The sequence below is a fragment of the Larimichthys crocea genome, chromosome XXIII, assembly GCF_000972845.2.
Source record: "Larimichthys crocea isolate SSNF chromosome XXIII, L_crocea_2.0, whole genome shotgun sequence".
Classification (NCBI taxonomy): domain Eukaryota; kingdom Metazoa; phylum Chordata; class Actinopteri; family Sciaenidae; genus Larimichthys; species Larimichthys crocea.
This window is the reverse complement of record NC_040033.1, coordinates 7,084,584-7,112,014: the sequence shown is the minus strand read 5'-3', so window position 1 is coordinate 7,112,014 and position 27,431 is coordinate 7,084,584. Positions and strand designations below refer to the sequence as shown.

The 27,431-nt window shown below is 42.2% G+C and overlaps 4 protein-coding genes across 8 annotated transcripts in view; 1 reads left to right on the top strand and 3 right to left on the bottom strand.

Moving 5' to 3' along the window:
* fam49bb (family with sequence similarity 49 member Bb) overlaps positions 1–582 on the bottom strand; it is a 33,373-nt gene extending 32,791 nt beyond the window's left edge. The window contains exon 1 of the mRNA XM_019271674.2: positions 255–582. The gene's annotated coding sequence lies outside the window, so the exon portion shown is untranslated. The remainder of the gene's footprint in view (positions 1–254) is intronic.
* A 2,459-nt stretch (positions 583–3,041) lies between these two features.
* On the top strand, positions 3,042–5,207 carry eef1a1l3 (eukaryotic translation elongation factor 1 alpha 1, like 3). Its single transcript, XM_010744162.3, has 7 exons — positions 3,042–3,280; positions 3,353–3,532; positions 3,601–3,897; positions 3,970–4,120; positions 4,271–4,527; positions 4,596–4,830; positions 4,905–5,207. The coding sequence occupies exons 1-7, from the start codon at positions 3,137–3,139 to the stop codon at positions 5,006–5,008; spliced, it is 1,368 nt and encodes a 455-aa protein (XP_010742464.1). The 5' UTR covers positions 3,042–3,136; the 3' UTR covers positions 5,009–5,207.
* Positions 5,208–6,270: 1,063 nt separating this feature from the next.
* Positions 6,271–27,431, bottom strand: part of asap1b (ArfGAP with SH3 domain, ankyrin repeat and PH domain 1b) — a 60,033-nt gene continuing 38,872 nt past the window's right edge. For 2 of the 5 annotated variants that reach the window (XM_019271641.2, XM_019271642.2), the window contains 16 exons: positions 26,503–26,551; positions 23,018–23,184; positions 20,042–20,175; positions 19,794–19,885; positions 19,527–19,713; positions 17,341–17,426; positions 15,470–15,585; positions 15,303–15,370; positions 14,712–14,819; positions 13,182–13,410; positions 10,784–10,945; positions 9,192–9,270; positions 9,020–9,084; positions 8,377–8,933; positions 7,900–8,022; positions 6,271–7,792 (listed from right to left, as the gene is read on the bottom strand). In XM_019271641.2, the coding sequence (XP_019127186.2) occupies positions 7,718–7,792; positions 7,900–8,022; positions 8,377–8,933; positions 9,020–9,084; positions 9,192–9,270; positions 10,784–10,945; positions 13,182–13,410; positions 14,712–14,819; positions 15,303–15,370; positions 15,470–15,585; positions 17,341–17,426; positions 19,527–19,713; positions 19,794–19,885; positions 20,042–20,175; positions 23,018–23,184; positions 26,503–26,551 (2,297 nt within the window). In that variant the 3' untranslated portion in view covers positions 6,271–7,717. Of the gene's footprint in view, positions 7,793–7,899; positions 8,023–8,376; positions 8,934–9,019; positions 9,085–9,191; positions 9,271–10,783; positions 10,946–11,535; positions 11,605–13,181; positions 13,411–14,711; positions 14,820–15,302; positions 15,371–15,469; positions 15,586–17,340; positions 17,427–19,526; positions 19,714–19,793; positions 19,886–20,041; positions 20,176–23,017; positions 23,185–26,502; positions 26,552–27,431 lie in introns of all 5 variants that reach the window. The other 3 variants (XM_019271644.2, XM_019271645.2, XM_019271643.2) reach the window with 2 other exon arrangements.
* LOC109141414 (dolichyl-diphosphooligosaccharide--protein glycosyltransferase subunit 4-like) lies at positions 25,954–26,070 on the bottom strand. The gene has a single exon (XM_019271624.1). The coding sequence runs from the start codon at positions 26,068–26,070 to the stop codon at positions 25,954–25,956; it is 117 nt and encodes a 38-aa protein (XP_019127169.1).

Sequence of the window (27,431 nt, the reverse complement as noted above, 5' to 3'; positions counted from 1 at the left end):
AGTATGTAACCTGGAAAAAACACATAATATAGACTATTTTAATTTGACATTAACTCAACAGTACGTGTGTTTGATTCCAGCCGGACCACGTTTGTGATTCATCATTACATTTCTGCCTCCGAGGAACAAAATTAAACACTTAAAACAAGCCAGGCTGTGAATGGCAACCGGTGGACGGCACAGGCGGTGAGTTGAGAAGACAGAAAAAGGTTAGATAAAGTGGGGAAAATATGTATATATTTAAATTTTCTTACCTTGGTGCTCGTTGAGAAACACGGGAGTCGACGTCTGGACACCACGCTAGAAAACCAGCAGCGGTCTGAGAGGAGAAGAAAAGCGATTTGCTGCTGCTGTTTCCGGGTTGGCTGTTGAGCGTCACCGTGGCCGTCAAACGGGAGGGGGAGCTCGGCCTGACCCACCTCTGATGCGCGCAGGGCGGAAGAGGGGGGCGAAGTTATGCACCTTCCCTCTCCGTACTGAAGACAGACCCACCCGGGCAGGCGAGTCGAGAGACCCGCTGATGTGTTTCAATGGTTAACCTGAACCGGATTACCACGACTGCCCTGTTAATATGTCTTATTTATAGCCGTTATGATATGTAACGGTACCAGCGTAGACCAGTTTGAACCGGTTGTCGAATAGTTATTCACTATATACAGTATATATCTATTATATATACATATAAACCTTAAACAAACACTAGGCGGCGCTAATATGCTACTGTGGCTCATTTTACACAACTTTGTAACGTTAAATCAAATTTTATTTAATAACTTTAATTAGGATTTATGGCCGTTATGATATTTATCGGTCCAGCGTAGACCAGTTTGAACCGGTTGTCCAACGGTTATTCACTATATACACTATATATCTATTATATATACATATAGACCTTAAACAAACACTAGGCGGCACTAATATGCTACCATAGATCATTTTACACAACTTTGTAACGTTAAATCAAATTTAATTTAATATCTTTAATTAGGATTTATAGCCATTATGATATGTAACAGTACCAGCGTAGACCAGTTTGAACCGGTTGTCCACTCAAAGCAAGAAGCTAATAGTGCTTAGTGCTATGTGGCGCTACTACAGTACACTATCCTTAATCATTTTTTACACAACTTTTGAAAAGTGGAAATTAATATAATTACGGAGGGGCTACTTCCCTCTCCCACTTACTTGAACCAGATTACCACCACTAACCTAGCCTATTACTATGTCTCATTGCTGACCTTATAACCATTGTTTTGGTAGATTCAGTGGCTTTAAATATGTTATTAAACCTACTGGGTAGACTGTTATTGAACCAGTTGTCCAAGGGTTATTCACTCTACCTTTAACTCCTTGTGCACAAGGCTAATATAAACCTTAAATGAGCTCTAGGCGGCCCTCAAACGTCCACTTGAGGCTGGCTCCAGTGTGAGTCAGTCTCCATAAGTCCCCATGTTAAAATGTCAAACTTCACAGCAGAAATAAACATGTTTACAGCCTGGTACAAAAAACAGATTGGTCTCTATAGCTAATTTCCAAATTTGTGACAACTGAACTGTAACAAGGGTAATTTTTGATTGACAGGTGGGTGCTGTTATAGATGGCATCATTCAACCCGCCTCAGGCTTGCTGTTCAAGACGTTGGCTGCCAAAGCCACCACACTCGGCTTCAAAACGCCTTTTCACAAACCTGTGGTAACATCACGGATACGCCGTCCATTCTTCATACTGTCAATGATATGAACACAGAGTCACTTTAAACAACCCAGGATCATTTTACACGACTTTGGAAAAATGTTAATGGTGCTTTTACCTGATTACCTTAATTGTTAATTTCAGGTTATAACTGGTATCTGTGTAGAACAAACAAGCTTAAAGGATTAAACATTCAATTAACTTTAATTAGGAAGTGGCTTCAAATTACACTCAACCCACTCAAAAGTATAGGTTATATTCGGTTGAGTGCCAGTTTGGTTGATTTGTTAGTTGCCTAGCAATCTGCACTTTCATACATGTACAGTTTTCAACCTGAGCAAACTAAGAGTCCTAAAAAGCTCTTCAAACCAGAGCCGGCCCAAGGCTTTTGATGGCCTATAAAGTTCTGTTTGTGGCCCACACTCTCAATAACAAATTAATGACGTTTATGTAGTATTTATAGTACATGCTATGAGCTATGTACATGAACATGACTACATATCAGCGGCACCAGTGGCACACGTACCATTTTTGGAGATGCCAGTGGCATAGAGCATTCCTGCTTCAAACCATATATTTAACATGTTTAAAAGCAAAATAGGAAATCTGTAATATGAAATGAAGAAACATAAGAGTTTGTAGTTAGTAAATACTGGTAAAAAAGTGTTGCACTTGCGATACTAGAAGCAACATTTTTTAAACACATGGACGTTAAATAAAATACCACTTGCTGATCTACACTGTGTGTATGCATGCAGCTAATGATAGGGTTTTCAGGACATAATAAACAATAGGCACAGGTACATTTAAACCTAACATCTCCTGCAACAAGAGCATGATTTATCTCTTTTCAGTATTAACTACACCACAAGCAAATGTACTTTCTAAATTTAGAAAGTTATAAACAAGTTGGTCTGCCAGTCACAGTAGGGCTTATCTTTATCTCCTCATTTTCCTATTTTATAGGCACAGAAACACACAACATCTCTTTAATATTAGTGGTAAGTTTTCCTTTCACAGTTCATGGCTACTCATAGTATCTTTGCTATACATATACACCCCTGGTTGTAATTTGAGTGGTTTCATTAAGTGAGCTCTAGTGTGTAACTGCCTGTTTCTACACATGGATGAAAGATCAAGCTTTAATCCACACTACTGTTAAAAATACATTTGTAGGGACTTATTTTAGCTTTGCAGTATTTAATAATCTTGGTGTCACATTCTCGACAAAGTTCAGCTTTTACCGGCAACAGGCTTCCCACCAATCAAGCTTAATTAAGCAGAACACCTGTCTTTAATTATGTGTGCTGCATGGTCCAAGTGGAGCTTATAAAGTCAGTCCATAGAGGCTGGCCAGATCCATTTGATAGAAGAGTTTAGAAGCGAGAACGTGGTTGTTTCAACTCAGAAGCTTACAGTTCACTCAGCAAACCCACCTTCGACCATGGGAAAGGAGAAGACTCATGTTAATCTGGTGATCATCGGTCACGTCGACAGTGGAAAGTCAACCACCACCGGCCACCTGGTCTACAAATGTGGCGGCATTGACCAAAGAAAACTGGAGAAGTTTGAGAAAGCTGCAGCACAGGTGAGGAAGAAAACCCTGCTGTGAAACTCAAAATGTTAAAGCATATTTGTAAGACTTGTTTGATTTTTACAGATGGGGAAGAGTTCCTTCAAATTCGCGTGGGTGTTGGACAAGCTGAAAGCAGAACGCGAGCGAGGGATCACCATCGATATCACACTGCTGAAATTTAACACTCAGAAATACACCATGACCATAATTGATGCTCCTGGTCACCGTGACTTCATTAAGAACATGATAACGGGGACTTCACAGGTAAGAAGCACGTCTGTGAATCACTTTCTGCGTGCTGAAATGTTTGTTAAACTAAAATGTCATTTCAGGCAGATGTTGCTCTCCTGGTGGTCTCTGCAGCTAAAGGAGAATATGAGGCTGGTGTGTCGAGAAGTGGTCAGACCAGAGAACATGCCTTACTCGCTTATACTCTGGGCGTCAAGCAAATCATCGTCTGTGTGAACAAGATGGATCTGACTGAACCACCGTACAGCCAGGAACGCTTTGACGAAGTGGTGCGAGGCGTGAGCGGCTTCCTCAAGAAGATCGGCTACGACGCGTTGACCGTCCCCTTTGTTCCGATTTCTGGTTGGACTGGAGAGAACATGATCACCGCAACTCAGAAGGTAATGATGATTTTAGTGTTTAAGTATCCTTAAGGACGTGGAACACCTCAAATAAAAGTGTATGTTCTACAGATGCCTTGGTTCCAAGGCTGGAAAGCCAGGCGACGGGAAGGGAATGCAAGCGGGAGAACTCTACTAGAAGTCCTGGACTCGATTCAACCCCCAGTGCGCACCATCAACAAACCCCTACGATTACCTCTGCAGGATGTCTACAAAATTGGAGGTTGGAAATAATGTCCGAAGTTGATTTTAATCACTACCATGTCATTTGTTTGCAAGCTTGTGAATTGGGTCCAATCAGGAAATTGAGGCACAGGTGCAGCAGATTAAAGCGGGGTAAGCACAGTTTCAATGCTTGTGTTCATCTTTTCAGGAGTTGGAACAGTCCCAGTAGGCAAGATTGAAACCGGTGTCCTCAAACCTGGCATGACCTTGGTGTTCTCGCCTGCCAAGCTCACTGCTGAGGTGAAGTCTATTGAGATGCACCACCAGGGGCTGCAGACTGCACTGCCGGGACACAATGTTGGCTTCAACATTAAGAACGTGTCAGTCAAGAACCTGCGGCGCGGGGATGTGGCCGGCAATGCCCAGCAGGATCCTCCATCGGACGTCAGCAGCTTTGAAGCTCAGGTTGGTTGAATGAGGTCAAAGTTGATACTCAGTTTATTGCTGCTTGTTCTGATGATTTTCATCTTTAGGTGATCATCCTGAACCATCCAGGGAAGGTCAAAGCGGGATACTCTCCCGTCCTGGACTGTCACACCGCCCACGTGACCTGTCGCTTTGCTGAGCTGAAGGAGAAGGTTGACCGCCGTTCAGGCAAGAAACTGGAGGACCATCCACAGGTTCTGATGTCTGGAGATGCTGCTAACATCAAATTGGTTCCCATCAAGCCCATGTGTGTGGAGAGCTTCTTCACATACCCTCCTTTAGGTATGTCCACTTCAGTCTAATGTTTGTCTAATGAATCTCACCCACTGTTTGACAATTAACGTTGTCCTTCCTAGGTCGCTTTGCTGCCAGAGACCTGAAGCAGACAGTCGCTGTAGGAGTCATCAAGTCCGTGGAGAAAGACCAAGGCTCAAAACTTAAAGCCCAAGTGTGTAAATAAGTTTGTTTTCATTTACCAGTATTCTGGTATTACGGCTGTAAAGATTTATTTTGTAGGATAAAATTTGTGTTGTGACACAAAAGTATATTCGTTGTCTTTAAAAAGTGACTATTCCTGTGTTAATGTTAAATCCAAGAAGACGCTGTAGAAACTTTCGTTAAAATGTAAATTGTTGAAATAACAAAATAAACAATTATTTGAGGAAGAACTTTGTCTTTTGATTTTTAAATTTTGCATTTAATGTAGATGGCTTTGAAATACTCGGACCATAAACCTGGATCTGTTAAACTTCTTGGGATCTAAGCAGTTGGAAATGACTCAAGACAAAACTGTCTTTACAAAACCTCAATTGGTGTGCTGCTTGATGTACTGTTGGGTGTATTTTGTTAGCCTGGGCAGAGCTAGGATCACCATTTCCAGTGTTAAGTTGACCCTTTGCAGCAATGTGACTTGGTTTTGATTAAAACCCAACAAAGGGACCGTTTGAACACCTTAAACAGCCTTTTTTTATGAAGCTGAAGTACACATGGGTTTAACTAATGGCTGCCTACACCTAACTACTGACTGAAGTGTGGTTGTGCCATTTTGAATTAAACACTATCTACATATTTTAGAGAACAATTAGTAATGTAACCTTTTTTTATAAACTAATAACTTGAAATTAAAAGGGACTTACCAAATATTACAAATTAATTGCACCTTGAATTAACTCATTTACTGTACACTAAATTCTGGGATCTTAATAGATAAAAGGTTCTCACAAAGAACCACTTGAGACATTTTTTTAAGGGTGTATAATAAATGACGGATGCAGTGGGTGAAGAAATATCAAATAAAGTAGTGTTATACTATGATACTTCATGGAAGAGAAAATCCAGCATTTAGTACACAAATACTGGCTCAACATGTCTGCAGTATTAAGTTTGTATTTATTTATTCCACATTTGGTTCATACTGTTGGGTAGTTTAGTCTGTTTACGTTTGAAACCAAATGTAGTGGATTAAAAAAATGCAACATTTTGTATGAATGTAGATTTATTTTAAAGAATAAAGTGGCCTACCTCTGCTTGGCTTTGGTTATATTTAACTTTAAATACTTTACAGGCTTTGACATTGAGATGACTCTGCTCCAGATTGTGAGTAAGCACATTTCTTAGACTGCTTTTCCCTCGAGGCTCAGAGTTTCTGAGTCACAAACAGATCTGGAAACAACACGTCATCGAAGCTACAGAGCAAAAAAAAAAAAAAGCTCAGACTCGGTGTGTTGAAGTACAGCACTTTTAATGATACAATGGGTTTGATGGGTTTTGTTCCTTAACATGGGAAGAACTGCAAGTCAGTGAGGACTGGGTGAAAATACATCGGCTGTCCAGCCTTTTTTGTTACAAAGTCCACTTCTAAAAGACATCTCTGGCTCACAGGCAAACCTGGAAATGTACTGAAGGTAGCAGTAACATGGAATGATATTACATGACTCCAACTTAAAAACTTCTTCAAGCTCATGAGGTTTTTTTTTTTTGTGTGTTTTTGTTTTTTTACAAGACACTGAAGTGTGAACACAGGTTAATGTGAAACTTCTAGCCTGTCAGAAAATCAAGTTATTGCTAAGATGTCCTCTCGTAGTTGTCGTTATAATAGTGGCTTTAACAAAACAGGATACCTCTTTTTTTTGTGTACGTCCTGCTTTAGATTAATAGTGGCTCTTCAAACCCCTGAGGTGAGCGTCTTTGAATGCAGCACTCCACTCAATTCCAGTCATTGTTACACCATGCACAGAAAATGGTCCAAAAAAAAAAAAAAAAAAAAAAGGACTGTGGAGATGGATTTTTTTTTTTTTTGAGTTCACACACAGAGCATACGTACAGTGAACAGTGTAACAAGGAGTAAATTAGTGACCTACAGTGAACCACCACAGGCTTTGATATTCCACCACACAGTAGCAGCAGGTTTCTATACTGTAAAACAACCATAATACGTGTACACACAAAGCAAGCAAGAACAAGGAGTACATTTAATGAAAGTCTTTTCATCTCGAGGGGTGGGGGGGGTGGGAGAAGATCAGTGATCAGAGACTCCTGCCTCTTCGGTTCTGGTGGTAAACAGGGATGCAAGACACAAATAGTGACATGACCTATTTCACATTCCTTTTTCTCATTTGTCCAGAAATATAAGCTGATAATTAACTTCTATCTTCTTCGTCTTGAGGGCTGGTAAAATTAATACAGATAAAATTCAAACTCTACCGCCCCTGATGCTTCGTCTGACAGGCAGAGAGAGAGAGAGAGAGAGAGAGAGAGAAAGAGAGAGCGAGCAATGGTACATGTTTTGTACAATAAAACATGTATATACACTCACACACAAATATATATATTTACATACATATATACACAGTAACAGCATAAACATAGACTTTTAGGTAAGTGCTAGGGTTTTTTTTTTTGAGAGTGGCTTCGTCACAGCCGTGCTATAGGGTTAAGATAATACTGGTAAAGGAAGAATACACACATTCTTTGTACAGCATGGATGAAGCATCCATGGCTAGATGAGCCTTCTTGGGTTTCTTCTTCTTCTTCTTGGTTGGTTGTTTTTTTAAATTTTTTAATCTTTAGGACACTTGTCATGTGACAAGGGGGTTGTTGTTGTTGTTATGATAGCTATTTACAGGATCTCCCATTTAAGGGGGAGGCGTAGTGCAAGTCTTTCTGGCTGTCAGTCACTCAGGATGTGCACAAAAGACATGGGGAACACCCCTTTTCTATCCGGGTCTCCTTCAATGTGCCCGATCTGGAGGGATAAAGAAGGTAAAGAGAGTGAGCGTGAATATAATGTGGCATTCAGTGACGTGGATCAGGATTCCTGGAGAGTTTAGTAGTATCGAAGCCCGAACTCACCCACCACTCCTGGTCCTCTTCTCCTGTAACTATGATCACCTCTCCTTCAACGAAAGTCAGCTCGTCGTCGTTGTCAGCCTGGCAGTCGTAGATCGTCTTCACCCGGCGAGCTTTGCTCTTCCCCTGGAACACAAATAACAAACCTGTCATCAAACTTTCATTTAGTTTAGTGTCGATCTTTGCCTGCCGCCCGGCTGAGAAACTACACAGCACTACGCAGGAAATGTTGGGATGCTGTACCCTCTTGGGCCAGGGTAGATTAGAACCTATGACCTTTTGAGTGACACAATTAAAACTTAAAACAACTGAATGGCACTAAAAAGCCTCGGACCGGCTCTGTAAGGAGTCAGCAACGTTTGTTAAGGTCATACAGTATGTTGGCGTATCAATAATAAAGTAGTAAAAGACATCGACGAGTACAAATAAACTCTGAAAACAAGTTTATGTCAAACCTAGCTGTATAATAAACATTCATACCGTGTTGATCTTCCTCGGCAGGGGCACCGGTGTCTCCGCAGTCCCTGTTGGGGTCCCATTGGTGTCTTCAGCAGCTTGCTGCGGGGGCGTCCCAATGTTTGCCTGCTGATTAGGTGACGGTGAGTCTTGAGGCTGCGGCTGAGGCTGAGGCTGAGGCTGAGGTTGAGTTTGTGGTGGAGGTGGAGGTTGCGTTTGAGGCCTTTGCACCTCACCGGGAGGCGGCCTGGGAGCGGACTCGGCTGTTCCAGGTTTTGGGGGGATGTCTGAGAGCTGAGGCTTGGGAGGCAGGTCTTTGAGCTGGGGTTTGGGCGGGAGGTCTCCCAGCTGAGGTTTAGGAGGGAGGTCGGAGAGCTGCGGCTTCGGAGGAAGTTCACCGGGTTTGGGAGGAAGTTCAGACGGCTGCGGTTTGGGGGGCAGGTCGCCCAGCTGAGGCCTCTCCGCCAGTGGAGCCTTCTGCGGGGTGTCGGTCGCCGGCGGCGACTTCTGGAAGACCTCTGGAGGATGGCTGGGCTTATCCATAGACGGGTGGTGTATGGTGTCAATCTTCCGCAATGCCACTGCAGAGAGAGACAGAGAGCAGCGTAGAGTTAATAACGTCTTCACTTCAACAGCTTCGATTTAAATAAACTGGACCGACTTTTACCTTTTTGAGGTAGTTTGGGAAGAACCCTTGGACCAAGTGTAGACTTCGTGTTGCTTGAAGTAGTGCTGGGAAAAGATTTCACATCAAGTTAAATAAAAATAAACAGAGTAATCAATAATTTTTAAGTCAGTTAAGCTTCAATTTTCACCGTTATTCTCGTTATTTTTGGTACCTTTGCTGCTGAGGAATTCCTTCAAACTTGTTAGAAACTGGAGACATCTTGCTGACAGGCGGTGGGGTGGAGTCGCTTCCTAAAATATTGACATTGATGACGACACAACAGATTATTCGACACTGTAATGGAGCTTTAAACGAGGGATTAATTTGTTATAAATGTGGAAATAAATTAAACATGCTGTGATGGTTAAAAAAAACAATGAGGGAGGCGTCATCTGGCTGAGCTTTCCATGAGCCCCGTGTTGTTTGGAAACTGAGGTTGTGCAATAAAGTGTCATCTTTTAATTAGCGGCTGGGTGTTTTTGCAACGTGCAACACAGAAAAAACACCACAGAGGACAAATGATAAAACAACAGTAAAAATATCCCCAAAATATTAAGACCGAGTCTTCTGTCTCCACGTGGTGGTTACAACATGTTTTACTTTTAGTCTACATCAGCCAGAGTTAAACAAGTCACTGCTTTAATGTTTCAGAAACTGACCCGACAAACTCATGGAAGTCTCTTTGTGCAGTTTGAAAGTATGTTGATCTTCATTTTTGAATGTTTATCGGATAAACAGTTCCTCAAACCTGTGTTTTTCGCTCCAGTGGATCCTGTCTGAAGGCAGCCTAACCCACCACGACTGTGTATTTTAGAAAGCAGGTGGAGATCTCACTTGTTTAACAGTGAAATTTAGTAACAGCCATCGATCTTCGGAGAAGTTTAACTGTTTCCACATTTCAGAGTTAGAGAAGGGACAAAAAACACGCAAATATTTTGATGTTTAGAGGCAAAAATATTCTCTAGTTTCAGCTTTTCTTATGTTACTTCTTAATTATTAAGTTTTAAACTGTCCTAAGATGACTGAGTGAAGCAGAGATCTCAATTCTTTTGGTAAACAACAAATCCTCTGTGAAGCAGCGAGTATTTTTGGCTTCTTGCTGTTGCCATCGGGGCGACGTTACGCTTCACCTGCTTGTCAAACTAACCTGAGCTGTAAATCGTTCACTCCCTCTGTGATCCGACTGCTAAATGCTCTGTAGTCTTTTTCTGTAACCGTCGTCACTGTTGGTGTTTTATCTGTTTTCGTATAATCTTTTTTTGTACTCAGTAAGTTTATTTATCACATTATTTACAGACTCTTCCACTCGTATCATTTATTTATTTGTATGTTCATTAAGTTGTCTATGTTTTGTGTCTACGTAAAGCTTCTCCACTGAATCAAACGATTAATCACCAGATAAATTCATAATAAAAATATCTGTAACTGGAGTTGCAGCCCTGCATGTACTCATACTTTCAAACTGCACAGAGACATAAAAAGCCGTTTACTCGTCTGTTTAAAACCCTCAAACTTGTAAAACTTTAACATTTGATAAAAATCTTAACTCAAGGGCCTCTTACGAGCTTTTCCTGGACCTCTCGTTCGCAGAGTGTTCTCCAGTAGCTGAACCTTGAGTTAAGATGTTTTTTTTTTCTATTTTAATGCACGACTACTAAAAAAAGAAAACAACCCTGCAGTTTTGGACAATCATAATATTCAAGCCTCAGACTGTCTGAGTGAAACCCGCCCGGCTGTTTTCAACACGTGTGCTTTGAGTCTCACCCCCAGTTAAGCCCCCTTTACTGTGTGGACTGTGAGAGAGCGGGCTGGGTGGGTCAGACAGGGTGCGTTTGTGTCCAGGAGGTGGGGGCGGAGGCCTCTTCTTGGACAGGGTGGAGCTGCCTCCTGGTGTGAGTGTAGAGGGAGGGCCAGATGGGGGAGGAGCTGGAGGAGCGATACATAAAACACATGAGGTGATGAGGTCCCCACAAAAGTTATTCTGTAAATATCCCCGTAAAAAAAACAAACACCCAGAGCAGGTAAAAGAGAGGATGACGAGGAGAGGAGAGGAAGAGCTGAAGGACAAAATGCGGAGACACAAAGGAAAACAACAAATATAAAACAGAAATGTCCGGAAATAATGAAAAAGGACTTCATGATTTGGGGTGTGGGCACATTTTTAGTGTGAATTTGGGACTCCGAAGCACTCATTGATCACTAAAATAGAGAAAGTAGGGTGAAAGCAGCTAATAGAGAGCTCAGCCAGAGAGGAATCAGCTGTGATTGAGAGTTTACAGCTCAAGGATGGTGAGATAATGATTCAAGGAAGATTAAAATTCACGTAGGCAAGACATATTTAAGTGGAGACTTTGCTTGCCTACGTGGTCCCATTGTTTTCTTAAACAAACACACCACCACCCTGTGAATCTGAGCTGTAAAGGAAGGGATAAAAAACTGTATATGGGCGCTCACAGCCGAGTAAAAAAAAAAAAAAAAAAAAAAAAGAGGGGAGAACGTAAAAACAGGATATTCACTGATGTATGGTCGAGTGCCAGCCAGTGTGGCGTAGTGCGAATGAGAGCCAAGGAATGCCAAGTGTGGAGCTGAAAAGAATAAGAGAAACAAAAAAAGAGAAAGAAAAGAGAGCGAGATGAGGAGGAGTGTGGGAGACAATCTACAGTGTGTCAAGTCTTAGAGAGAGGCTGCTCCCACACCGCTGTAAAACAACAAGATGAAATCTTATCAAGCAACAAAGGAAGGAAAATAAAAAAGAGGAGAAAAAAGAAAAAAAAAAGGAAAAAGGAGGAAAAAATGGCGCGAAAAGCTGGCCGCCGCCACCGGCGAGCTCGTCAGCACCCGCCGAGAGAGAGAGAGAGAGAGAGAGAGAGAGAGAGAGCTAATCTGAAGAGTTAGCGTGTTAGTCTACATGTTTATGTGTCATTTTATAGCCTCTTATTCAGGCTTTTAATCTTATTTTGGAATAAATTCACTCGTTTCCAGTGTTTTTTTAATCATTGAAGTTTCCAGGAACTGAACTTAAGGACTCTTTGAGGTTCCTGAGTTCCTTGAAAGGTTCCTGGAGTTAAAGGACCGCTGGCTAAACCCGTCTCCGCGATAACCGCTGTCACATTTTTTGGATTTCTCCGAGCACATCCTCTGATATCAGAGTTATTTCAAAGTTTAGGATCTGTTTAGTTGGTTTGGGGACGTTTATACTCCACCAACCAAAGATCAGAAGCATCTGTGACGTTTGGCCAGGTTTGTTTTTCTGTAGTTAGCATCAACATGGTTATATTTGGACAAAATAACATTTTAATACTCTTTCTTTTATAATTTATTCTATCAGAATACCAACAGGCTCCACGCTGCTATACAAGTATAATGTGGTTTCTTTATTTCCATGTCTCCTGATGAGGATAAGACATGCAGCTTCTGCCTCTTCACCTTCAGACTTTCTCGCGTTAAAGCAAGTCACTTAAAAAACACAGAACTTGTGGAGAAGGAGTTGTTAGTTCGTTAGTGACGGGGGTCAGCAAAGGGTCGGATGAAACACTCTCACTGGAAACAGGTGAAGTTTCACAGAAAAATAAGATGTAAATGCTCGATAACGGATTAAAATGACTCCTTGCGATGGATGTTTTGCCGTGTAAGCTCTTGTGATGTTTTGAATTAAAGCGGTGACGTTAGTGTTTCAAACCCCTCCGCAGAAGGAGGACTGTTATTTTTTAATTCTGGTACCGCAGAGACCGCACGCCCACAGCGTCTATGTATGTATGTTGTGTCCAGACTAATGATGAAGTGTGTGTATCCATCCTCCCTGCCCTCTCCTGCAGCTATGTTTTCCTGTAGCTTTACTGTGTAAGCAGTCTTAATGACACCTGCATCCCGCCCTCTGATCTGTTGACAAATTGCATTCCTGTGCCGGGTGTGTGAATGTGCGTCGACTGACAGAAACTTTCCAGAAAAGTGATTACGAAGCGTTCCTCTGCAGCTAATCCTGCTCTGGATATAATGAAACATTAACAGACGTGATAAAGTACAGTTATCTTCCTCCTACAGGAGACACAGTTCAGCATGCAGACATCATTTGCACAACAGTTATTAGCAGAATACGATCTCCTGACTGAGCTACAGATTGTTCAAACTGTGGATGGAAGCGCTCGGAGCAGTCAGGTCTGACCTTTGCCCTGGTTCCTCGGTGGCAACGGCGGCCCGTCGGCCACGGGGGAGGAGGTGAGGTCGGTGGAGGCGCTGTACATCTGGTTGGTGAAGGCGCTGTAGGACAGACGCTGCTGTTTGTCCCGTTGGGTGATGAAGCCCGGCAGGGAGAGCTTGTCATGGGGTGAGAGGCTGGAGGAGTGGCAGAAGCTCTGAGGCCTCGGGGAGCGGTCCTTCTTGATGGGACTGGGCTGGAGAGCGACAAGAAGACAGCTGAGACCAAGAGGGCTGAGATGCTTTAACCATCTGTGGTCCTGTTAAATGCTTCTGTAGTTTGACATCGCTCAGCTGTGTTTACACTTAACTTTTGTACAGATTAAACCAAAAAAAAAAGTGATACAACCTGTTAAATAATGAACTACAGAGCTAACTGTTTCCCCTGTGTCCTATCTTTATTCTAAACAAAGCTAACCAGCTGGCTTCAGATGAGTGTCACCATCTAACTCTCGGCAAGAACGTGAATAAAAACGTCTCCCGAAGTGTCGAATTATTCCTTTAAATTATTGAAAATGTATCCACTTGACCTTGAATGCTTTTGCATCTTGTGTTCAGTCAAAGCACTTTGTAAACTGTGTTTGTTAAGGTGTTATATAAACAAAGTTATTGTTGTGATTATTAGGATTTAGCTTAACGTAGTTAAACAAACCTAAAATATTGTTTTAACCTTAAAACAGCACATCTGCTGCCTGGAGAATGTTTTTTTAAATTTTTTAGTGACGCCTTCTTCCTTCAAAGCTGCTTTGCAATATGTTGTTTAGAAACTACCGTGAGTAGAAATACATTGGTACGTCTACGTCTGCCATGGATTTCTGCACATACAGTATAATGTCCATCCAGACGTGCAAAATTGTAAATATAGAAAACAGAATTTTGCTCTTAATTCAAAGTAATCTTACTTCTTAGTTACCATAATAATCTTTATTGTTTCCATAAAAACGAACTGTTGCTTCTTTATGTAACTTTTACTTGAAGTGGCTTTGTTTCAGATCTCGGTGTGTGGACCACGATTGGAGCAGCACCCAAACATTGGGTGAACTATTTTTGTTGGTTATTTAACTGAGGAATATTTTTGTTAGAGGCACTAGATTTAGGGGTGCTATTTACTGAAAAACAGTTTAGACAGTGAAGTTTGTCTTCCTCGTTTTGATATTTAGACTCTGATCTTTAGAGAAATTCATTTTGGTTTTATTTATTTTGTTGGTTTGAACGGCATCTGCTGCAGTTTACCTCACCTCCTTTTTGTTGTATAATGAATCCGAATTTCAAGAAATAAATCATTTGTTTCTACCAAACACAGCTGGTTTATGTTGCTTCCTTTCCCCTCACGAGCTTGGACGTAACACAAACAAGCAAACAAAAATGTTTCTTCTAAGAAAATTACTAAATAAAATGAGTCACTAGTTGTGTGAACAGCAGCAACACGATGATGAGGATAATGATAATTGTGCTCATTGAAGCTCAAACGAGGGAACGCGATGTTCTTTTTTTTAACCTTGTCATCGAGGTCGTCGTCGCTCTCGTCCATCTCCTCCAGTCTGAGGCTCCACTCGTACTCCACATGGATGTGAGGGTTGAACTTCCCCTCAGCAGCCTGCACGAGCTGATGCACACACACACACACACACAAACAAACACATTCATCAGTTTACACACAATAAATAGCTGCTAGTCCTTTCCATTACAAACCAACAGCAACAAGATAAATAAGTTCAACAAAGGAAGGCACAATTAAATCACATTTATTTATTTATTACGGATGTTAAGCGGCATGTAAAATGTCTTTTTTTGTGTCGACACGCTCACGTTAGCGTTAATAATCAACATACATCAACAATTACTTCTGCTCTGCTGTCACTGTCTGCCCACGGCTGCAGACAAACCTTTGACTGCCATCTAGTGTCCTGATTAATCTGCCCAACAACTCGTCAACAAATGTTTAATCACCCACAGAAATCACTCCACAACCATTACTTTAATTTGTCCGACTCGCTGTGGGTTTGTTTCGGGATTTATTTGTTCTTTTTGGACCCTTAAAATCGTCTGTCACGTCCAAAAAAAAAAAAAAATCACCAGCTGTACTTACTGCCTCCTCGCACTGAATGTTCCTCAGTCGCCTGGCAACATCCAGCGCAGTCTCTCCGTTCTGATTGGCTGAAAAGGAGCGGAGGGATGATCAACAGTTAAAAAGGAGTGTGATACTTTCGCGTGGATGGCTTTAACGAGGAGGATGAGCCTCGACGTGTGACTCACTGATATCAGTAGCCGGCTTGCCCCTCAGGAGTAACTTGAGGCACTCGGGCTTTTCGTACATGCAGCAGTAATGCAGGGCAGTGTTCCCCCACTCCGTCTGCTTATCCAGGTTACCGCTGGGAGAAAACACACACACACAAATACACACAGAGTAAGGACACAGGTCACAAGCCTGAGGGTGTTTTCCACAGTCCTGCAGCTTCAGGTTAACGTGCTATGACCCAAGATTTTATGAGAAAAAGGAGCTCGGAAAGAGATTTTTGCAAAACCAACTTGATGCTACGGCAAGGTGAATAATCATTTTTAGATCTTTAGAGCTCCCAGAAAAGACACGAGATATTTTAAATGACGAGGTCTAAGCATGTATGAGCTACTGCTATTAATTACGGTCCTACTTGTTTCTGTGGAGGCCGTGTGTGTGTGTGTGTGTGTGTGTGTGCAGTGGGAGCAGTGGTGGGTAAACAATTGAAAAGAGACGAATAAATTAAAGCCGAGAAGAAAAAAGTGCTTGACCCATTTCTGTTTGCCTTGTGGGGAATGTGAGCTGAGCTGAGCTGAGCTGTGCGGCGCTAAGCTTTTCCTCTGCACTTCGACTGCTTTTACTTTACAGACCGAGAGCACAGAGCAGGACACGGACACACAGATCAGATCTGAGACTGAAAATAACACAACTGTGCATTTTAAAACGTTTTCACATTCGTATGAAAAGTATAAAAACGGGGACGCCGGTTTCTTTTACTTTTGAACAGATCAATGCATGGTGTTAATAGATATAACAGAGGAAATTACTAATTGTATTGCTAAATAAAAAGTACGCAGTGGGAGTATTTTTAGATTTAAAATCATCTTTTGATACTACAGACTATTTAAAAATTGGAAAAGTTTGGTATTGGGTGGGTTGTGCTGAACTGGCTAAAGTCTTAATTAAAAAAGAGGCAACAGTCCAAATAACTTACAGAGTACCTCAGGGATCAGTATGGTTAATTCTCTGTATAAACGACATATGCAGAGTTTTATTTGCAGATGATACTGATATTTTTAGTTCTGTGGAGGATTGACGGCTTAAATTAAAAATAAGTAGTTTGATATAAATATGTTATCATTAAATGTGGACAAAACAAAGATTATGTTGTTTTGGTAATTATAAAATAAACACTCAAGTACAAGTGATGATGGATGAAGTTCAGACTTTAAACCACAAAAATCTGCTGGAAACCTCTAATAAAATATGCACAAGTAAAGCTGTGACGGCTGTCAAAACAAGTGCTGTATATTCTTTTTTGTTCACTATTGTGTGGAAGTTTGGGGTAACACGTATAAAAACAACCTACACCTTCTATGTGTACTGCAAAAAAAGGTTAAATATCTTGACAACACAGTGAAAAGTAGTAGTAGTTACAATCTTTGCTTTCGTACATGAGGGGTTGAAGAGTTAAACTGTGAAAAAAAAGGAAAGAAATTTAATTTTTACTCAGTTCAAGAAGAAATACGAATGAGGAAGGACAATGACGATGTTTAGTTTTGGTTTACAGAAAACAGTTTGGATGATTTATAAATATGCATGGTTCATTTGGGTACATACATACATGTATATGTGAATTTATGTATTTATGTATGTGTATATGTATACAGATGTCCAGGAGATGGTCTATAAAAGTAATGATATAAGAAAGGGAAGGAATAAAAAGGTGCACACTCCTTTTTGAACATGTGAGATTTGATTTGTTCTGGTTCTGAGAATTTAATAATTGAGTTTGTGTGTGTTCAGGTTTGACCTGTTTTCTTTGTTTTACATGTTGTTGTTATGCTGTTACACTCTTACACACTCACACACTCCTGTGCATTTCTAACCGAGCTCTTAAAAGACGTACCTGTTCTGCACGAGGAAGTCCACCAAGTGCAGCGAGGTCTGGTCAGCGGTCCGTACAGAGTAGTGCAGTGCTGTCTCTCCGGCTTCCTGCAGGGGGCCATCAAACACAGCAAAGGCACGGTGAGACAATCTTGGGCAGCATCCATTCTGTATTCTCTCTCTCTCTCCCTCTCCCTCTCTCTCTCTGTGTCTCTTTCAGTATTTAAACAAGCTGCAGTAAACAAAATGGCTCCTAAACATAATATTTCAGCAGCGGGATTTGCAGTAATTTCTGTGCATTAGGAATGAAACACACAGAGGGGATGTGTGCTGTTAATTCGGTGGCATCTGCAGGGTAAAGTAAGAGCTGTGTTTAGTCACGCATCCCTGTCCTTCTCTCGGAGTTTGGGGGGTGGGGTAGATGTCACTGTGCTGTCTGCAGCCATTCAGATATACCGACAACAGCAGATCAGATATCGGTGAGTCAGGCAGCAGCAGCTCGCTCTGTCACCAACTGATATCCTCTTTTATTCTGCTGCTGCTGCCGCTGCGGTGTACATTTAATTTTTCATTAGAGAACCACCACGTCTGCGTTGACCCATTTATGTCAGATTAAGTCTGATCACATGTGTTGTTTACGGCCCCGTATCGTCAGCATCCACCCGCCTGTTATTTAACTTTCATTTGTGCCCAAAGCAGAGAGAATAAAAAAGGCTGCGACATGAAGATGCCGTCATCTGAGTGAATATGAACTTAAAATGAGATGGACATGCCCGGCGATGTGGTGGTGAGGCTGCTGGATGTCACCACCTGCTGGTGAAGTTGTCCGCATGACTCAAAATTTTCCAACTGTTACACCCATCTCTGCCCGCCAAATAATTCAACCAACTGGTAGAAATGTGTCAGAGTCGGCCGTCCTTCTGGGAGTAAACCTCACATGAGGATGAACCACTGCGGTTAAACTGAGCAGAGGGACATTTCTGAGGGTTTATATCATGAGATCATGGTGTGTGATAGAAATACACTGCAGCCGTGTATGAGGAGGGAATGGACAGAGGCTGACGTGAGATTACAGGTATCGTAATAAACCTTAAAAAAAATGAGCCATCAAATCATGTTAGAGATTTTAAAGGGGCGAGTTCAACTGAAAACTTTTATTGTCCATCAGTTTTCAATAACCGCTTATCTTCATCAGGGTCGCAGAGGGCTGAGGACGAGAGGCGGGGTACACCCTGGAAAAGTGCGTGTCTTTGAACTCTGGCAAGAACCGACGCAGACACGGGGAGAACATGCAAACTTGGTGTCGAACTAGGAACCTTCTTTCTGTGAGACGACAGTGCCGCTCCCACTGACAGTATGAAGAACGGCGGCAGTGGCACTCTACCTCCAGAGTTAACCGTCAGCAGCTGTAATCACTGTAAACTAATAAATAACGCTTGTAGAACTGTTGTATAAAGGCAGTATCACACTAGAGGTCGTGCTGTTATACTGAATATTCCATCATAGAAGATATTCTGACATAACTCCCTCTTCATGTGGTATTGCTTAATAATTGTACCCCACATCACGCCGCGTGTCGGCTGGGATAGGCTCCAGCCCCCCCGCGATCATGATGAGGATTAAGCGGTTACAAAAAATGGATGGATGGCTAATTGGTTAATTGAGTAGTGATGTGGGCTCCAGTTATGACGAACCGCAGACTTCACTGTCAACAGTTTTCACTTTCTTTGGTAGAAAGTAGTTCGAATTAAAACAGCTGCAGCTGATTTTTCCTTTTTGTTATTTTGGTGGCGCCCGGTTGGAATATGATAATAGTGGGTCATGAACCTACAGGGAATTAACACCTGAATGCAACTTTACTGTTTCCGTTCACTCTCACAGTCGTCACAGCATCATTTTCAGCTCCAACAGGCAAAAAAGCTCTAAAAAAAACCTGCTGAACACCAAACAGCAGGTGGTGAACAGAGTGGAGCATTTAGCAGGTAAAGAGCTGCCTCATATTTCCCTTAGGAGTTGCTGGAGACTGGAGAAAGATCTAATGGAGGTTGAATATTGGATTTAAATTCACCAGGTGGACAGAAACATGAGCGCTGATGTTGCTTCGTAAATGGTGAATCCCGGAGAAATAATCAAATAAAACCAAAACCATCGAGTGATAAGTCAGCGAATCTAACCGTCTAAGCTCTGTCCATGCATCCATCAACTCACCTGTCCCACTTCTGGGAGCGGCTCCATCAGCTCCACCCCCTCTGCGTAGACCTGAATGAGGGCCAGCAGATCCCTGGACTGAACCGCCTCAAACAGCTCGATCATTTTAGCTGCCGCGGACGTGCACGTCTTCCTTGCGTACTTGTGGTCCACATATTTAGCGTTGATGAACTCCTTCCTCACCGTCCTGTGTTCGGGAGAAGAGGCAGTCAGAGAGGTGTGGACATCAAACGCATCGAGTTTTCTGGCAGCTCGGAGAGTACTCACATGTCGCTGGATGGAGTGGGCTTTGGTGAAGGGGAAGAAAGGTTTCCCTCCATGATCTCATTGAAGCTACTGTTCCCTATGTTCTTGGCCAGCTGGGGGGGAGGAAGAAGAAAAAGTCAACATCTCCTGAGTTTCCACCACTCTTTCATTATTTCTAATAATTCACCAGAGGTAAAAATAGTAAAGGGCGTGCACCGCTGCCTCAGAAACACTATTTATTCACTCGATGGAGCGTTTCTCGGACTCACCAAGAGTTCTGATGTTCCTAGTTTGTCGAGCTCCATCGACTGGATACGGGAGATGTGGACCCCCATCTCTCGGTGGATGCCAGAGCACTCGATGCAGGTCAGGATCCCCAGATTGGTGGACAGCCATTTAGGATCTGTAAACACAGATAATACAAGTGTGTTAAAACACATAATCTACCGCATGTGTAGATGGAAAGGCGGCGTAGGTCCGGTAGAACTATTAGAAGTTGTAGAAATGCGTCAGGTTTCAGCCTATACTGAACATTAAACGGCAGATTTAGATTAAAGTTGCATCAGGTGACACCGAAAGCTCCAAATTATAGTGAGGAGTTCAGTAATACCAGAAAACTGAAGCTGAAGTTCAGCCTAGAACATTAAACACGTCCATCCATCTATTTTCTTGCAGCAAGTTTAACGGCATTCCCGACGTCCTTCTCCCCAGCAATGTAATCCAGCTCCTCCTGGGGGATCCTGAGACGTTTCCCAAGCTAGCACCTCCAAAGGAAGATGCCCAGGGGACTTGAACCACTTCAGCTGGCTCCTTTCAACATGAAAGAGCTCCCTACGGATGTCCGAGCTTCTCACTTTGTCTCTAAGGCTGAGCCCCGCCATCCGGCTGAAGAAGCTCATTTCAGCTGCGATCTCATTCATTCGGTGATTACCTAAAGTTCTTGGCTATATGTGAGGGTTCGGACAGGAAAATCGAGAGCTTGCCTTCAGGCTCGGCTCCCTCTTCCCCACAACGGTCTAGTATAATGTTCGCAATCCTGCCAGGATACTTGAACTCCACAGAACCACGGCCTCAGACTTGGAGGTGCTGACTCTCATCCTAACCGATTCACACTCACTGAAGGTCACAGTCCGATGAAGCCAACAGAACCACATCATCTGCAAAATGATCTCTGCGACTCGACACATTCTGATTTCTACTGTCAACTGAAGACAAAAAAATGCTGAAACTTCTCAGCAGTTTAAAACATTTCGTGTGGCTGAGCTGTAGTCTCGTCCTTTAAAGGCGGCTGTCAGTAGAGAAATTGGATTTTCAGCGTCTCTACATTTGATTTATTCCTGTATGATTGTAGGACTTGTGGAGCCTTGACAGAAGCTATTACTCCTGTGAGGCACAAACGCCAAAACCACTCACACTGAATTTTTGAAGATAGTTTTCTGTCTTTCTAACTGTGCTGTGACAGTCTTAACAGGATGTAACACTTTGTAAAGTTGGTTTTCGGCGTCAATCACACATCAAATAGTCACTTAAAGGTCCAGTGTATCATATTTAGGGGACAGAAATGGAAAGCACAACTATGTTTAAAGAATCATTATGATTTTATTTCTTTAGTTTTATATCTAAAGAAAGAAGGTGGCGTAGTTTCTCCTACATGCTACGAAGGCAAGGGGGTTGCAACACAAACAGGACAGATCTATGGCCTCTCTAAGGGGTTATGCTGCAGCTTCATTATGTTTTAGTGAGTCTGCACATCGACTCTAAACCTCAAATCTACAAATTTTTGTCCCCAGTTGCGTCGACACTTGACGTCATGATAAAATAATTTCACCAAAAACATGATTTCAGTCGATGAGACATGTCAAGCTTGCTTTTAATTGATGTGGATAACCTAAATCAAAGCTTATTTATCAACCACAGTTGATGATTTTATCCACAAATCAACATTTCAGTCTGTCATCACAAAGATGGAGTCCATTGCGTAACCGTTACGATCCTCTAAACCGCACAGATTGACCAGCATCGCCGCTCAATGCTCTGATGCAATCTGGGAGGTTTAAGCTTTAAAAAAAAAACGTCGAGCTCGGCTGTGTTTTCTTGTGAGCTCATTGATGCCGTTCGGTTTGGATCTGACGAGCGTACACCAGCCCTGAAAAAACCAATGAGTCATACACATAAACACAGGCAGAAGGCAGTCACACACACACACGCATGTTTTCATAAACATAATGAACAGACGCGAGGCGGTGATAGGTCACAGGGTGGTGCATGTTAAGCATGATGAGTTGATGCACAGTGACCTCTATAGCTGATTAATGCTAAAGCTGCAAAGCCGCGTGGTATAGAGGGAAATCCTGGGAGGATATCAAACGAGATCTACTCAGAGCGGAGAGAGAACAGAGAAGTGACCTTTTCAAAGTCATTTGAACGACCTTTCAACCGTGAAGTTAATTTTATACGTCGAGGAGAGGAAACCCTGTCGGAGCGATGGCTGTGATTGGATGAAGAAAACAGAGCTCACATCTGGAACATGAGTTACTACTGAAACCCGTGTACGAGAGCGGACGCGGCAACAAGCGTACAGACGTGATGAATTACCTCCCCTCGCTGCAGATTGCACGGGTCGACTGAGCGTGTGCGACTTATGTAACAACGTGATGTAATGATGTTGTTTCTCAAAGCGCAGAAATGTTTTTTTTTCTCCCTCCCAACGGTCGGTCTGTTGGTCGGTCGGTCGGTGAGCTGCTGCTGTGTGTGTGTGTGTTAGTGTTGACAGAAGAGTGTTTGCATGTCTATGTGTGTGTGTGTGTGTGAAGCGTCAGAGAGTGTGTATGCCTCTCTTGAGTGCTGAGTCTTTGCTTCCTAATGCGGGGGAGGATCAGGTTGTGTCCTGAATGCTAACAACGCTCACACACACACACACACACACACACACACACACACACACACACACACACACACACACACACACACACACACACACACAGTTGTTGTTGAAGGCTGCTGGGGGATTTGCAGCGTAGCTTGTTCTGTTAGCATCTCACTGAAGGACGGAGAGTTCAGGGCTGCTGTGACATTGCAAAGGAATAAATAAAAAAAAACGCGTTCCGCTTTGAAATAAAACAGTTAAATCAGAAACTGCTGAAGTGTTTGTCTCTTCCCGTTAACAAGGTGAAGGTTGACTAAGCACAAAGCAGGAAGGGGATGTGTATATGTGTACGGACACACAAACAAGCAGCTGTACACACCTGCAGCTCCGCAGTCGCAGCAGACTTCGTTGCCCGGCATGCGCAGCACGTCTTCTATAATGGCCTTAGTCAGGTCCTCTAAACCGTCCTCGCCGCCGCTGCTCTGCTCGCCTCGAAACGCCATGTTCAACGCCTCCTCCTTACTGTTGGTCAGCACCGAGATCCAGCTGCACGGGAGAAGACACAGCGTTAGACATTTAAAGCAGAGATGTTTTACTAAAGAGATAAACATGACGACAGTTAGCTAAAAGTTGATGATTATTTTTCATCCATTCATCCATTTTCTTTCCCTTATCCAGGGTCAGGTTGTGGTGGCAACAGGTTTTGCTTCCTTGCAACACATCCCAAGATGTTCCCAGACTGGATGGGCTATATAGTCCCTCCAGCAGGTTCTGCGTCTGCTCTGAACACCTCCAAAGAACGTAATCAAATGCCCGAACCATCTCAGCTGGCTCCTATCGATGCAAAGGAGTAGCTCTACTCCGAGCTCCCTACAGAAGTCCAAACTCCTCACTATATCTCGAGCGGAGGAAGCTCATTTCAGCGATCTCATTCTTTGGATTACTACCTAAGACTCATAACCATAGGTGACGGTTTGGACTGGAAATTCAAAAGGTTTGGCTTCAGGCTCAGCTCCATATTCCCCTACAACGGTCTGCTATAATGTCCACAACACCGCACCAAACCACTCCATTTTCCAACAGTCCAAAAACACAAATATATTCAGTTTAAATGTTCACATTTGAGAGCCTGGGGCCCGGGCCAAGTTTGTCATTTCTTGAATGAATGACCATGAATTACTGCGATAAATATTTGCCATCGACTAATCATTTCTAGATCTAGAAAAATCATAAATAGATCATGTGTCATTCACTGTTGGCTGTAAAGAGTGTACTCTCTGTATAACTGGCTTAAAGAGACGTTCATCCTTCATAAAACACATGAGAGGAATAAACCACACAAAAGATGTACGGAGAACTTCTTTCTATAACTGCTGAGACGATAACAGAACTTCAAACATCTTCATTTAGGATACATTTTCTCATTGCTCTTTTTTTGTGCTGCAAATTAATACACTTTGAAAAAGTTTAAGCACACACACAGACACACACACACACACACATCTTTATGCACCCACACAACACTGTGGTCATTACGAATCATGCAGACAGGAAACACTGCAGCTGCCTTTCAAACAAGCTTCCTGCAGCTCACTACACTTTGCAATCTGCTGAACTGGCCCACACACACACACACACACACACACACACACACACACACACACGTACTGTACACCAACACACACACACATACTGTACACCAACACACACTGGGCTTTATGAGGCTGACGTCAGCACTTCCTCTGTCATTGTCACTCAACCCTGTCTGCAAAGGCAGAGGCCAGACAGGGAGTGGGCACATAAACCACTGTGTGAGATTGTCACAGTAAGTGTAAAACAAAAGATATTTTGATTCACAGATACTAAATGTTTCAGCACGTAAATGCTGCTGCTGGAAGTGCGTGACAAGGGCGGCAGTGAGGAGCAAAGACCTGGATCCCAAAGGACGACGTGTACATGGAGATAGAGAGCGATCGAGCTGCACTGAACCGAGCGGCACGAGCACAGCGAGGCATCAGAGTCGGGACATGCAAACCCAGAACAAGAGTGCCAGAAATCAAAGAGTGTTTTAGTCCAGACGAGATCAGGAAGATTCAATTTAATGAGAAAAAACAAACATTAAAAAACGCATAAATGTTGATATTTGTTTGCTACTTGAATGAATTTTTAATTTAGAAGAAGTGAAACGTGTTTATTTGTGTTTAAAGAAGTCTGATTATGCTTCTCATTTCTCACTTCCTGCATGTATTTAAACTTGTTAACCCTCCTGCTCTTTGTGCTCGATATTTCAAGACAGCTTTTTGTAGACTTTGTCGGTCGTCTTTTTGTAAAACAAACCCTCAGAGTAAAAGCCAAGGAGCTGTTTCTTGTCTGAACTATTTCGCCCTTATAAAACCTCCTGTAAGCGTCAATGGCTTCGTCAGGGTTGTTTGTTCCCCCTTAACAGGTGTTTTTTTTTCAATGAAGCTACAAAGACATTCAGAAAAATCCGGCACTGCGGTGAAAAAATGCACCTTTTTTTCATTCATTTAAGGGGAAATACTGCGTTTTGACTGCAGCACCTGTGGCTGAGAAGTTTAACCGTACTGCGTTTTGACTGCAGCACCTGTGGCTGAGAAGTTTAACCGGATCTAACTTTTAAAAAGAAATGCAGCCCAACGCCACACTGAGGCTGCCAATGAGACGATCAGATCAGTCAAACCTTCACAGTCGGCCTGAAGTGTCTCAGAATCCGAGACTATCCAGGTGGATTCATGGACTAAACTCCGATACCCTACCTGACTTTGTTTATTTCATGTACCCAGCTTCAAAATCTGAGTCTGACTCGCAATTTACGCTGCAAAATAGAGACACGAAGACGTTTAACTTGGTTTGTGTCCGATGGTTTGAGAGGGAGCGAGCAGTGGTTGAGCAACTTAGACAATGAATGAGAGTGAGGGAGCACCGGCGTCAATATAGTCGGTTAATCAGAGAAATAAAAAGTTATTTCCTGATTGTTTCACAGCCGTTACACTCGGCACAAATAGAAACAACACCGGACAACCGAATGTAACCTCACTCAACAGAAACGCTGGCATTCTTTATACCTCTACACGGCTGCAATTTAAAGATGAAACTGACTTTGTTTTGCTGGATAAATATGATTTTTATAATAATATATAGCACAATCTGATAGTCCTTCAACCATCAGAAAATCTCTTGTCGCCTTCAAGTAAAACAATGTATTTTGGGGGGCAGAGAGTCAGAAAGTCATCTCTTGGAAAAAAAAAGCCTGGAAGACGGCAATGTTTTAAAGTCCAAATCTCACCTCTCCAATCATAATAGCAGCTTCTTGGGGTTATTGACAGCATCATGGTGATACAACACAACCAGCAGGAACAATGATACACCAAGCATGTCGGCAAATGTGACCAGCTGCACGTCTGTCACCATTATTATTCCTTAAATTGGGGTTTTTAGTCTCGGTTCGAGCTCAGCAGCGAACAAACAAATCTGTCTCTCTTCCAGCCTGGAAGAATTATTCCTAACGCTCAACAGAAATTATCCTCCTGCCATCATGACAACCAGCAAGCTAGACGATTGTTTACATACAACTACTTTTGTTTTTGAAGATGAAACCATAAAAATGTGCGGTCAATTCTGTTTTAGTGAATGTGTGGGAAACAACAATGACCTGAATTTCTGCAGACCACAAATTCCACCGTCAACTGTCTCTGCACTGTTCACAAAGCAAAACACTTCCTGTCCTCTTGTAAGACGACGACATGAACCAACCTGACATTCATAAAAACCATCAGTTCACACACACACACATCTAACACATTCTCTACATTTAGGCAGAGGTGTGTACAGTGAAGTACTCACATGACAAACTCTTGTTCATCTTCAGCCTGGAAATGATATGTCCGGTTATCTGTGGAGGGCAGAAACGAAGTAAGCAAATGTCTTATCTGAGATAGAGTACAGTAAACTATTCAAATACACAGTCTGTGTGATACCTGCTGGACAAGCAGTCCAAAAATACTTGTGTTCAGTTTCCTTCATGTTTCTTTCCTACACTAACATGTGTGTTATTGTTTATATTATCGTTGTCTGATGGTTTTGACTTTTCTCTTATTCCCTTCTTGACCGATGAAAAGACTTTTTGTTACTGGATCGTGCTGATTTCAATATGAAATAGTGAAATAGTTTTGATTAGGCCGACGTTCACCAAGTGAAGTGGACGGAAACAGAGAAAGAGTGAGTCACATACGTGGTTTGAACTGTTTATAACAAAACACTGACTTCATTTCTGGTGCTAAACGTGTCTCATTAGATATAAAAGATCAAATAAAATGAAGAAATTGGATAAAAAAACATTTTTTAATGTAAAAATGACAAGTGCATACATCCGTATTGGGAAGTATCACTATAGAAATGTAATGAATATGAATAAGTGTGTGTAAAGGTGTGTACAGAGTACTGAAGAAGTATCACTGTGTGACTTAATTCTAATATATTATAAAAATATGGTATACTAGACTATATAAATATATAAAAAAGGTGACTGTTGTGGACAGCAACTGATCTATTCTGACATGAAGTATCAATAAACTCTGACATCGGCTCTGTTGTCGGTGTTGGAGAAATTAAAACATTCGTCTATGATGCATTTTGGTTATTCCCAATCTAAAAGAGAGATTTCTCAGAGATCGTCTTTTCTCTCTTTGTAACAACAGAGAAATAAACGCTCACGTCTTGTTCATGCATGAAAGTAAACCACATACAGAGTTTTTAACTGTTGTAGCTCATCT